Source organism: Rhinatrema bivittatum, chromosome 4, assembly GCF_901001135.1.
Source record: "Rhinatrema bivittatum chromosome 4, aRhiBiv1.1, whole genome shotgun sequence".
NCBI classification, from domain to species: domain Eukaryota; kingdom Metazoa; phylum Chordata; class Amphibia; order Gymnophiona; family Rhinatrematidae; genus Rhinatrema; species Rhinatrema bivittatum.
Genome location: NC_042618.1, coordinates 409,235,665 through 409,248,446, shown reverse-complemented (window position 1 = coordinate 409,248,446; position 12,782 = coordinate 409,235,665). Strand labels below are relative to the sequence as shown.

Genomic DNA, 12,782 nt, shown 5'->3' with positions numbered 1-12,782 from the left:
GTGAGGCGCTTAAATCCCTGCCGGTCGGTATAACAGCCGCATAAATAGACTTTTTCCCTCTGCTTCAGATTAAAATAAACAGAAATAGTGTCTCCTTTAATACCCTTTGTTGAACTTTCACCACAACAGAGGAATGGCAACGTTTCTGCAAGGGGACCTGAGGTAAGAACATCTCAGGGAAGACCAAAACAGTAAGGGGGAGTGACTGGACCACCAGTATCACCCCTGTGCAGGGAAATTGTTATGGCTACCGGGAATTGGAGTCCTAGGCTGAATAATCAAGGGGAAATCCCCCCTAGGACTCCTTAAGTGCTAGGAGACAGAACTGTCTCCTGTAAATTTAAAAACTCTGTTCCAACCTTTTTTTATATCTACCTTATAAATGGGCTCTGACCGACGGCCCGCAAATGCGCAGAAGAGCAGCTCTACCGCGCATGCGCGGACGAGCACGTCGGTGAGAGCAGAGCGTGCCCGAAAAAAAAAATGGCGCTGGGGCCGCAGGAGCGGCGGCGGCGGTGAGAAGCAGGAGTGGGAGGAGCAGTAGCGGCGGCAGCGACGACGAGCAGGAGCGGGAGGAGCAGTAGCGGCGCCGCGCGCGCACGGGAGGGACACACCCCCCCCCTCGGAGATCTTCCGTCTGCCGGTTGTGGATGATCTTAAAGGGGAGGGGATTGAGAAAGGGGGAGTGACTGAGGAGAGGGAGGAGAGAGTGGGAGGGGAGGGGAAGGTGAGAGAGAGGGAGGGAGGGGAGAGGGGAGGGAGAGAGAGAGGGAGGGAGGGGGGGAAGGGGAGAGAGAGGGAGGGAGGGGGGAAGGGGAGAGAGAGGGAGGTGAGAGGGGGGAAGTGAGAGGGGGAAGTGAGAGGAGGAGGGAGAATGAGGGGGAGGGAGTGGGAAGGAAATGGACCGAGCCCGTTGTTACGGGCTTAACGGCTAGTATATATATATTTTAATACTTGCTGACCCAATGTAGGAGAAGAAAACACTGAAATATCTCTGAGGAGAGGAACCACAGGTTTGTCTGACTGCATCTGCTGGAACCAGAGAAATACTGAGGAGCGCAGGGTGAGCTATGCCCATATATGGTATGCCTTTCAGTTATTTTTTTCTCTGTTCCAGCTGCTGGACAGGGGACACAACCCGCTGTCTGGACTGATCCGGGTACTTACAGGGAAATAGAATTTCTCCTTCCAAAAAGTATCCATAGGGAGAGGTATGTCCACCATCTGCTGGAGACAGAGATATACTAAATACTAAAGGGCTGAGGTCACTGCAGGGGTGTATCTAGGTTAACGTGAGCTTTGAAATCTGACTCCGTCTCCATCTGCTGGCAGGGGATCATAACCCATTGGTCCGAGTCCATCTGGCTACACACTAGGAAAGACCCAATCACGTTGCCGCGCGTACTTTACAAAATTCCCCTCCTGCACGCGCATGTTGCGACCTGCTCGCACACGTGCACGTGGATATCGTATTTTATGTGTGTGCAGCGACGCGCACAAGTTATAAAATCGGCGTGTCCATGTGCATGCACCGGGAACCCCACACACACAGGTTTTAAAATCAACCTCTTAATTACTCGCCTTTTCCAAATCCGAGCTCAAAGTGAGTTATAATTCAGGTACTGTAGTTATTTCCCTGACCAAGAGGGATTACAACATAAGTTGTACCTGAGGCAACGGAGGGTGATGTGACTTGCCCAAGATCATTAGGAGTATCTGTTGGAGAAGCAGGATTTGAACCTTGGCTTTCCTGGTTCTCAGCCCACTGCTCTAACTGCTAGATACTCCTAGTGGTGGACACTAGCACTGTAAAAGAATTCAAACATGTTCGAAGAGAGACAGAAGACAGTGATAGAAAAGAATTGGGGGGGGGGGGGGGTTAGTATAGGTTTAAGTATGGGAATGTATATGTTCATCTAACCAGAGAAAAAGACAACTGGGCAGAAAGGATAGTCTATTTGATCCTTATCCACTGTCATCAACTGGGTTACTGTAAGTCATATTCATTGCGGCAATCCTGAAAATCCGATTGGCTAGGCGTGCCTCCAGGAGAGGGCTGGGAAACACTGATCAAGATCAAGGGTAGTGACTCTAGTTCTTGAAAGTAACAAACAGGTCTGATTTTCAAGATATCCACAATGAATATCCAGCAGACACATCCAAATGAACTTGAGTAGTTTGCATATTTTATTTCCTATAGAAAGCAGATGGGTTGCCTACTCCTGCTCTAACATGCTCATCCATCCTTCAGATTAGTAGACACTTGTTTCAATTCATCATCCTCTGGATTATGGGCCCAGCAACCTTCTAATGTGCCAAACTGCAGAATAAAATCATCTCGCCCTCAAAAAAAAATGTAATTAATTAATTAATTAATTAATTAATTAAAAAAAAAAAAAAAGAGAGAGAGAGGCACATCACATATGGACAAATCTGAGGTGAGTCATAACTCAGCTCACAGGGGTGTCACAGACAAGAGAGACTCACTGAAAACAAACAACTTTCAAGGAAATTAAAATTTTGTTATGACTAGGAATCGATTGTGCACTCTGGAAAACATCTTCTTCACTTCTATAGCCAATACACAGTAACTTAGCTAAAATCAGGGGCTTGATATCCAAGTAAAATTTATAGGACCTGTCACTCTCCAGGGAGCACAATGCATGTGTGCTGCTATTGCTTGGCCCACGGTATTTAGTCCCCTTACAGATTTAAGGCCATAGAAGTGAAGATGTTCCGACGGCACAGAGTAACAGATGTTAGAGACAGCAAGGACGTTCCCCAAATAAAGTCAAGAGGGCTGGAAACATTTTTGGCATGTCCACTGATACAATTTTTTTGTCCTCCCAAATAAAAAGAGAGTTTCCTTCACGTATCTTGGCTTATCAAGCCAAGTCACGTCTCAGGAGCCACTTTAAGTTCACCCCTCTCCACCCCTGCCAGGAGACTTTGCAATTGAAAACAATATGACCACCTCTGTTTTGTATTCTGTACTTACAGCCCACAGGGAGAGTCTCAGCAGGGAGACGAAAAGGGGTGTTCGATCCCAGCCAGATATGCAGTGCACCAATAACCCACTGTCATCTGCAAAGGGGGGAAGGGGGGAGGGCACCAAGATATAAGCAGAGCAACAATTACATTTATTTTTCAGACAAAACTTCAAATTAAGACCAACCAGCCAATCAGATCAGAAAGCATGAACAAAACCCTCTCACCGTCACTGTTGACTATGTGAATCAGCAGCTTCAGGTAGTTCTGTGTCTGCTTCACCAAATCCCAGCACTGCAGAGAAGGGAAATAATGAATGGAGTCTGACTGAAAGGACAGGGAAAAAGTACGCCCATGTTCAGCCATTTCCCACTGGTAGACAGAGACCCATAAGAATGGATCATGATCTCAATGTTCACCCATCTCAAAATAAAATATAAACAATGCCACCCTAAAATCCCAGGGTTTACCTTAAAGGAATTTGCTGAAGGGGAATAAAGAAAGGAGGTTCTCTTCCCAGAGGGGAAAAAAAATAACCTGCTACATCAAACTCCCTCAACTGAACTTACAGGAACAGGTCAAAGAAAACCATGATGAGAGGCTAATCTTTCTCACATGCCCCTCAGGCCTGAAACATAAATATGCTCTTCCTAACTCAGGCCTACATTCAGGAAGGCCCATCCTGAACTGATCTAGCACACCATCTATTGGGTTCTGACGCGCTTCAGGAAACACGCTGCACACGTGTAACCTCTGGAAGCACTGGCCCGAATGTTATTAAAGTTCTGCAATGGGAATGCTGAAGAATATCAGTAGTTCTAGAAAGAGGACATGTACACCCCTATCTTCATATTGCCTGGAAAAGGACGTTCATTCAACAGACCCACAGGGTCTGACTTACTATCACCAGCTCCATAGATACCCTGATAGTAGAGGCTTGGACCACCACAAAGCGTTACGTCAACCCTGTTGAGGTCTATGTTGGTCACATTGTTCTTTAGGGTGGCTTCTGTCTGCTGACCTAGGTTCTGCTCTTTCCCCACTAAGGGCATCCTAAAATGTACCGCCACACTGCAGAAAGCCTCAAGGCTGCCATCTTTGTTGCTGGCATGCCACATGGATACAGATCTCATTCTGGACAGGGATCTTTACATGGAACGACAGTATATAAAATATCCAAATAAATAAATACATACAGACAGACAGACAAGGTTTCCAAAGACATATTAAAAGATTTTATAATATGCTTCCTCTCCTGTACTACATGCTTGCAGCGAGAACCACAGACAAAAATCCATGTTCCCTGGCTTCTATATCTGCAGCACTATCAAAAATGCTCTTTGATCACTATCAGGGGGAATATCCTCAGTGACAAGCAGCATTTTCCTGTGCATCTTCTGAAAGGTGGTATGTATACTTCAAATATACCTTCTCGATCAGACTCATTTTCTCCCCCATTCTCATAAGCCCAGGCTGGTCATACCACTGGACCTCAGGAGGCACTATCGCTTTCTGAATAAACAAGCTGCCCAATGATATAAAAATAGTCTCCCTTCCCTAAAATGCCCCCAAACTTTAAAAGCCTGATTTTCAAAAGCATTTACATGCTTAAAACTGGGTTTTACACATGTAAATACACTCTATCCATATAAGTGTATTTTTGAAATTGCAGCAATATATGCCACTGAATCGTCAAATAAGTGGACTTATTGTGGGTAAAACCTAACACGGGTAAATGGCTTTTGAAAATTGCTACGATAGTATGTTACATTTATATGCGTAAATTCTTTGAAAATTCACTTGTGTTTTTTATAAAATAATAGCTAAACCAAAATAAAAATCCAAGAGGTATAAACCAGTTACGGCACTAGGGTATCTGCTATACAGTACAGGAAGTTCTACCCAGAACTAATGGCTCCTGCTTTCTGGGACAGGAACATCCGCTGTCCATGCTAATGCACCACCCCCACTCCCGCCTCTGTCAGAATCCTCACTACTCACCTGATATGGTCTGAAAATTGGTGTGGATTGATTATCAGGCACAATAGTTAACAGGAACACACACAGAGTGATCATAAGCTGCCTTTTTCTACCAATAGGAGGCTAATGAAAGGGGAGGAGAAGGTCTGAAGCAGGATTGTGTGGTTATGTGCCTGCTTACAGAGAAAACAGACCACACAATAAAATATTAAGTCTTACCTGGTATTCATCCCAATCTATATTCAAAGACCTAGTAAGAGAGACTGGGATACTCAGTGGGGCATCAACATAATCCTGCAAATAAAGACATAAATTAATCTCAGAACAGAGATTGACGCAGAAAGGACAAGGCCTGAAGTAAACAGAATGTGCCATTCTTGGTCTTTAGTAGAAAGACTGCTACAGGCAAATATCTTGCTGACCTCTATTAACCCTCTGCCTCACTTCCCCTATTAAATTTTACATCACAATCTTGTTGTACCTGTTTCCAGTTAAAAATAAGACCTTCTGCTGAATAGTCCCGATCTTTATAATCCTTAAAAAACTCGCAGCCTGTCAAAATAAAAAAAAATTAATTAATACTTTTCTTTGTAGGAAAAAGTCATGGCTATAAGAAATAATAAAAAAGGTGAGTAGGGGCATGGAAGGGACCCCCCAGTTCCAGGAGCTGGATGGTACAGAGCTCCTTGAAGATGTGAAAGCCCTGAGATCTCAACTCTTTCTGAGAAACAACAGCAGTGCTGTTTTTTCCCCAACAAGGGGGTTAAATTAAAAACTGCAATCTTTTCCTATCCCCCATGAACTCTACCACTGATATATTGCAGGCTGCTCTCCTAACAAACGGGCCGATACAGTACAGTGCGCCCTGGCGGAGCGCACTGATACCCTGCAATTGGATGCGCATTTTGGACGCGCTAGCTTTACCCCTTATTCAGTAAGGGGTAATAGCGCGTCCAAAACGCACGTCCAACCCCCCCGAACCTAATAGCGCCCGCAACATGCAACTGAATGTTGATGGCCCTATTAGGTATTCCCGCGCGATACAGAAATTAAAATGTGCAGCCAAGCCGCACATTTTACTTTCAGAAATTAGCGCCTACCCAAAGGTAGGCGCTAATTTCTCCAGGCCCCGGGAAAGTGCACAGAAAAGCAGTAAAAACTGCTTTCTGTGCATCCTCCGACTTAATATCATGGCGATATTAAGTTGGAGGTCCCGAAAGTTAAAAAAAGTAAAAAAAAATTGAAAAAAAAAAATTGAAATAGGCCCGCGGCTCGAAAACCGGACGCTCAATTTTGCCGGCGTCCGGTTTCAGAACCCATGGTTGTCAGCGGGCTAGAGAACCAATGCCGGCAAAATTGAGGGTTGGCTGTCAAACCCGCTGACAGCTGCCGCTCCTGTTAAAAAAAGAGGCGCTAGGGACGCGCTAGTGTCCCTAGCGCCTCTTTTTACCGCCGGCCCTAATTAAAATAAATTAAAACACTGAATCGTGCACACAGGAGAGTGGCCCGAAAGCTAATAAGAGAGCCTTACTTAATTAGCCTAATGGTTATTTCCTTTTGACACAAACTCCAAGCACCAAACTAATGATGTCATCAAGAACCAAATCTAGACACAAAATACTAGGGGTATGCATGGGAAAAAAAATTTTGGTTTGGCTCATTATTTCGGTTCAGTTGCCATTTTGTTTTGGCTCCCACACATTTTTGTTTTCATTCATTTCCACTAAAGCCACGGGGGAAGCAATGCATGCTATTTTGAATTAATATCGGGTTTTCTATGCAAGTTTAATGAAACCTGCCTGCCAGCCTCAGCAGCAGAGGGAAGGTGACACCAGCAGTGGCATCAAACAGTCACCAAAAGAAGGAGAAGCGACACAGAGCAGCATGAAGACCCCAAGTCATAGAGTGAAGGGTATGGCAGCAAGCACAGTGGCATCAAAACCCTATGGCGGTGAGCGAGGGGTAAGATTAAGAGGAGTGGCCTCAACACAGCAAGAGGGAGGCAAGGCAGGAGGAGCAGGTCAGTCGCTGGGCAGCAGCAAGACATCCAGACAGGAAGTGGTTTTTCTTTTTCGGGCCCAAAGTACCCAAAATACCCAAACATATTAGTCTGCCTTTTTCTGCCCCTGCACCATCATACAGCAGAGATGGGAGCAGGCAGCTGCTGTTCCACCTTCTCAGCCAACCCTGCCTCTCTAGCTTATTTCCCCTTCTTAAAACAAAAAACAAAAAAAAAAAAAAAATACCCTCCCGAACTTGGCAGGAGGGATCCTGGTCCTAAGCCTCGCATCACCACCATTGTTACTTGTGCTGGCCCCAGGTCTCTCTGGAGAAAGATCCTTCCTCTTCCTATCTCATTGCCACATTTGCCTTTTGATGCTAGTGACATGATGGAATTTATTAAAACCGATCACTAGTAGATAGGGGACTTTTAAATGTTACAATGTTTGTACACCTAGTGTGGATTCACACAGCCTTTGTAACAGTGAGTGAACCGACGATGCTTGCTGACTATGTGCACCCAAGAAAATAAACCAAACTCACTGCATTTTACGCTGTCATACTGATCTTTCCACAGAGAAAGCAGAAGGCTGCCTTCACGTCACTGCCATGCAGCCGCTGCAAGAAACCGATAATTTTTCTCTCTTTCCTGAAGCCGCTGGCACATTGTCAGCTGTACTGGTAGTCTTATGCTGATAATCCAATACAGAGATTACAATCTTTCTTCTGCTACTAGGAAGCATCCCAAACCACAGTAGGCACCAGTGTCAGCAAGTGACTAACAGCACACATTGGGGTAGATTTTAATAAAGTACGCCCGTGCATACTTTTGTTCGCGCACCAGGCGTGAACAACTGTACGCCGGATTTTAATAGATACGTGCATAGCCGCGCGTATCCTTTAAAATCCGGGGTCGGCGCGCACAAGGCTGTGCAAAATCAGCAGCCTGCGCGCGCCGAGCCGTGCAGCCTGCCTTCGTTCCTTCCGAGGCCGCTCCAAAATCGAAGCGGCCTCAGAGGGAACTTTCCTTCCACCCCCCAGCACCTTCCCCTCCCTTCCCCTACCTAACACCCCCCCCCCACACACACACTTTTGTTTGAAGAGTTATGCCTGTTGTGCGCACCGGCTGCATGATTCCCTGGCCCTGGGAGCAGTTTCGGAGGCCTCGACCATGCCCCCGAAACGCCCCCGGGCTGGAACCACACCCGTGGCCCTGCCCCCGGATGATGCACCACCGCGAGACACACACCCCCGACACGCCCCCCCCCAGGAAAGCCCCGGGACTTACGCGCATCCCGGGGCATGCGTGCGCCACCGAGCCTATTCAACATAGGCTTGGCGCGCGCAGGGGAAACTTGGGGCAGGTTTTCAGGGGGTACGCGCGTACCCCTTTGAAAATCTGCCCCTTTGCTTTCTCCTGTAAACTCTTTTTTTGCTAATCTTTTCTTTCATTCTAAATTCTGAAATAAGGAGCTTCAGAATTTCTGCCTTCTCTCTGAGCTCCAACAAAAGACAAACTGATCACTGCTCAAAGTGTTCTTAGTTTCAATTTCGCCTAAAAAATTGATTAAGTCATGACATAGAGCTGCCAGTTGGGACAGGCTGGTTGAAAAAGTGCTGAAACAAACAAACAAACAGTCATCCTTCTTCCTTTTCCTCTCCCCAACCAATTCAGCTCTGTCTGGCTTGGAGTACAAGAAATACATGATTTGCCTTCCCCGTAGATTTTAATGGGCCTGAACCAGAGGAGCCAAAAAGGAATCGGATTTTTCATGAACCGCAGCCATTTGATTCAGTTGAGCTGAACTGAAAATGCCCTCATTTGCTGCGTTTTTCTTTATTTGGATCAAAAGAAATGTACATCCTTACAAAATACATCCATAGCCTAGACGCTACACATACCTCGAGGCAAAGATTAAATATTGTGGATTCGGCAAAATAGCAATTTAAGTAGGGCCTTATCAAGTAGCAGCTTTCTGCTGGGAGATTGTGTATCCGCGTTTAGCACAATTTTGTTTACCTTGTCCCCTACTCAGCTGCAATTCTTTGAAGCTCAGTTTAGGATGGTTCCTGTCCTATGCATCAGTGGCATGAACTCCTTTCACAAGGCAAAACTCCCAAGGGCAGAATGACTTTCTCTGGCAAGAAATGTACTTGCATCACTTTGACCATTAACATTTCTCTTGCAGTTTGTTACCCTAATCCATGTTACACCCTTCACTGCACCTAGGCTCTGGCTATGGTCTCCCAGTCCTCTACCGACCTAAACAGGATTGCATCCTTTTAACGTAGCTAGAAGCATGCATGTTTTCAGTCATATTTGAGGAGGCACATTTCCAGTCAGACCATTTGACCCGGGTAAATGCCTATTTAGCCCCATAAATGGATTGATATTGCCCTTTTAGAGTCCAAGTATCTTTCTGGCCTGTACCTGGATATGGGATGGAGAGGAGAGTGAAGTCTGCATAGCGTTGAGCCTTGTCCACCTTCTCGGAAGATGTCACACTGAAGAAGTTTAAGAAGTGATTACGGAAAGGAAACCAAGGAGGGAAAAAAAAAAAAAAAGAAAGCAAGCATATACTCAATTACATACTTTAAAAATATATCCTATTTAAAACAAACAAATGTCCTGCAGAATGTCTTTTCCTCTCCTCAGGACCAATGGGGAAGGGAGAGAACTGAACAGATGGCAGGAAGAGGAATAGAAGTGATACAGGGAAGAGAGTAAGAATGAAGATATTTTGGGGACGATAAAGGAGGTTTGGAAGGATAACAGAGCAGGCAAGAGAAACTGAAAACCCGATAAGAGGTAAAGTATTCCCCACTGTTTCAACCACTAGGCCTCATACACTGCGGGTTAAAAAGTCTGAATATTTAATCAAACATGGAGGCCATTTTGCCAGGTTATTACTATCTACAAGGTTTAGCAACCAAAAAAAAAGAGAGTTTTAATGGACAGGTAAAGTATGTCCTGAAGAGTTGTCCTGCCACTGTAGAAAGTAATAATTCATAATATTAACTGTAAGCATCTGAGGGGCCATAAAAAGCACTCACTTGATTAGAAATTGCCAGACAATTACAGACCTTATGTACAATCACGTTACAAAAAAATGGGAGCAATTAGACATTCGGGGCCCTTGTGAATACTCCAAATCTAGAAAATCTATACTCTAGCGTAATTTGACAGATGCAGTACCTAATTTGGCAAAAGCTGCCCTGGAGAAGGAGCTAGCCTTTAATTCCACGGTGAAGGGGAATGCTAAACTAAGGCCTCAAGGAAAAAAAAAAAAAAAAAAAGACTACAGCCAACAACATAGGAATGGTTTCCAAATTATGGTACACATGTCTATGCACCTCGATTAAAACCCCATGGGAAATAAACCAACACTGAACAGTATGTGAAAAAGATTTTAGAAGAATCTGTTAGGCAGCTAGAGAAAGAGAAGGATTTCAGTTGAGATGGCAGAAAAGGGATAGTCCGTATGAAACTCACTCACTTCAGGCCAAACTTCACTTTTTTGTTCTCCACCATCAGATCACAGATGTATCGGACAGACAGATATCTGAGCAACTTGATGTCATGACCTCTGACTTTATCAAAAAGTTGGGAGTCCCCATTCCTGAAATGAAAAAGCAGCTTGTGTGTCAACGGATGCCCGTTCACTTTCTCAGTTCCAAAGCTAAAGCAGCAAGCCATTCCCCATCCTACAGATCTTATGGTTTGGTTTGATCACGGTGGATAACTACATATTACAGAAATAAATCATTAAACACAAACATCACAAAAATAAAAAAAACAGTTAATATACGAAACATTCAAATCTAAAGCTCTCACACAGTGGTGAACACCTTAATACAGCTCTTCATACGCCAAATTAAACAAGCAAGTCTTTAGCTGCTTCTTGAATGGTTTATGACATTTAATTAATTGGAGCTGCTCAGAAAGCGTGTTCCAAAATGTCGGGCCAGTGATGGAAAAGGCTCGATCTCGAACCCCATCAAGGCGCACAAGCCGGGTGGAAAGAATCTCTAACAGGCACCTGGTTGCAAAGAGCAAGGAGCGACTTGGCTGATGAACGCGCAAAACTGAGGTCAAAGAAAAAATATCCGGTGATTAAAGAATTTTACGAATAATGGGCGCAATTTTAAAATGTCACTGGACAGTGTACTGGCAGCTGACGGACAGAGGATAAGACTGGTGTAATATGCTGTTGCAAACTGGTGCCTCTCAAAATTTGCGCAGCAGAATTTTTGTATAATTTGCAGTGGTCGGACTGAGTGATCAGGAAGGCCAATATAAAGCAAATTACAAGAGTCTAATCGGCTCAAAATTAGGGCCTGCAAAACAGAACAAAAAAAGTCATCAGACAGCAAAGATTTGAGTTGTCGCAATATGCAGAGCTTGAACATGGCAGACAGCGTGCTTGCTTGGATAAATTACTGGCTAAATATTTTAAAAAGGCACAAAGATACATTTGACCAATAAACTGAAAACGCAACATTCTGTATACACTCCCAGCTCTTCTGTTCCACATATTGGACAGCCCTAATGAGTAGATGACTGCGGAGACAACAGCTACCTTTGCAAAGAAAAAAAAAGCCACCTTATAAAAAACAGCCTTTGTGGCACATACACTCCAATTTATAATTTCTATTTATCAACATTAGCATCATTTCCATTTGTGTCTTATGGATTACTATAACAGAATCGATACATTCTAACCAGTCTTAAGATATGGTTCATCGATTTTTCCCAACCACAGTCATGCAGGGCAGTTTCATACATGCTCTTGGACCTCCAGCACCTTTAAAAAGCTCAATTGTGCCTTGTAGGGTGTACATTTTCCCCACTTTGCTCCTAGCAACTTTCACTGTCCACTGATCTTAAAAATGAATGATCAGAAGCTCCCGTCTGTTTCTTATTATTCATTGGCTCCTGTACGGACCTGACTGAGGCTGTGTCCTCTGCAATTTCTTCTGTATCTGCCCAGGCATCATCTGAGCCTCCTGCAGGAGGAGAACAGAGCTTGTATTAGATCACCTGAATTCCAAGAACTGCTCTCTCTTTCATAATGTCAGTCTTCCTCAGGTCCCTCCCCATCTGAACATCCTTGTCCTTTCTCCCCCTCCCCCAACATTCTGCTTCCTTCATATCCCACTGATCCTTCCACCCTCATTTCCTAGCATTGCCCCTCCAGTCTTGCTACCCAAGTCCCAACTTATCCTCCAGATGCTACTGCAAAGGCCCCCACCTGAGAAAATATAATTGTATCCTGTCCGTCCATACAACTCTCCCCAACCAGCCAGTGTTGCCGACCTGCAAATATGCTGTAAAGAAAAGGAATGGTTTACATTTGGCATTTTCAGTTACTGGAAGAGACGGTGACAGAATCAAGGTAAAAACGGTGGCAGACGGTGCACACCTTATCAAGGCAAGCCCAGGAGACAGTCTGACCTAATCACGATGGATCTACATGCAGCTACGAGAGTGGAGAGCCTGCCAATGTGCTTCGTCTTGGAGACCGTAATGTCTTGGTCAAGAGAAAGACCAACGTTTTGAAGTTTACTCTGAATCTTGGATTGATTTTTTGCTTGTCACCTGATAATACAAACTCCAGCGTGCCAGTAAAACCTAGGCACAAGGCTCTACACTGGACTCCTGCTCTCTGTATATAACATTATACAACATAATTTTTTCTAATTTGAAATATGTTAGATATTCTCTCTCTAACACTGGCTTAAAAAGGTATTTAGTAGCATGCTTAAGACTCCAAGTTTTTATTACCAGTTTTGAAGAGACAGTTTTACCTATT

General features: G+C 44.5%; 1 protein-coding gene across 3 annotated transcripts in view; it reads right to left on the bottom strand.

Moving 5' to 3' along the window:
• Positions 1 to 12,782, bottom strand: part of MTMR14 (myotubularin related protein 14) — a 73,479-nt gene that overhangs the window by 37,973 nt on the left and 22,724 nt on the right. For all 3 annotated transcript variants that reach the window (XR_003856634.1, XM_029601124.1, XM_029601125.1), the window contains exons 4-11: positions 12,222 to 12,297; positions 11,916 to 11,976; positions 10,467 to 10,589; positions 9,401 to 9,474; positions 5,450 to 5,520; positions 5,188 to 5,262; positions 3,216 to 3,282; positions 2,999 to 3,084 (exon numbers count right to left, since the gene is read on the bottom strand). Coding sequence is in view for 2 of the 3 variants with exons in the window: in XM_029601124.1 (XP_029456984.1) it covers positions 2,999 to 3,084; positions 3,216 to 3,282; positions 5,188 to 5,262; positions 5,450 to 5,520; positions 9,401 to 9,474; positions 10,467 to 10,589; positions 11,916 to 11,976; positions 12,222 to 12,297 (633 nt within the window). In the remaining variant the exon portion in view is untranslated. The remainder of the gene's footprint in view (positions 1 to 2,998; positions 3,085 to 3,215; positions 3,283 to 5,187; positions 5,263 to 5,449; positions 5,521 to 9,400; positions 9,475 to 10,466; positions 10,590 to 11,915; positions 11,977 to 12,221; positions 12,298 to 12,782) is intronic.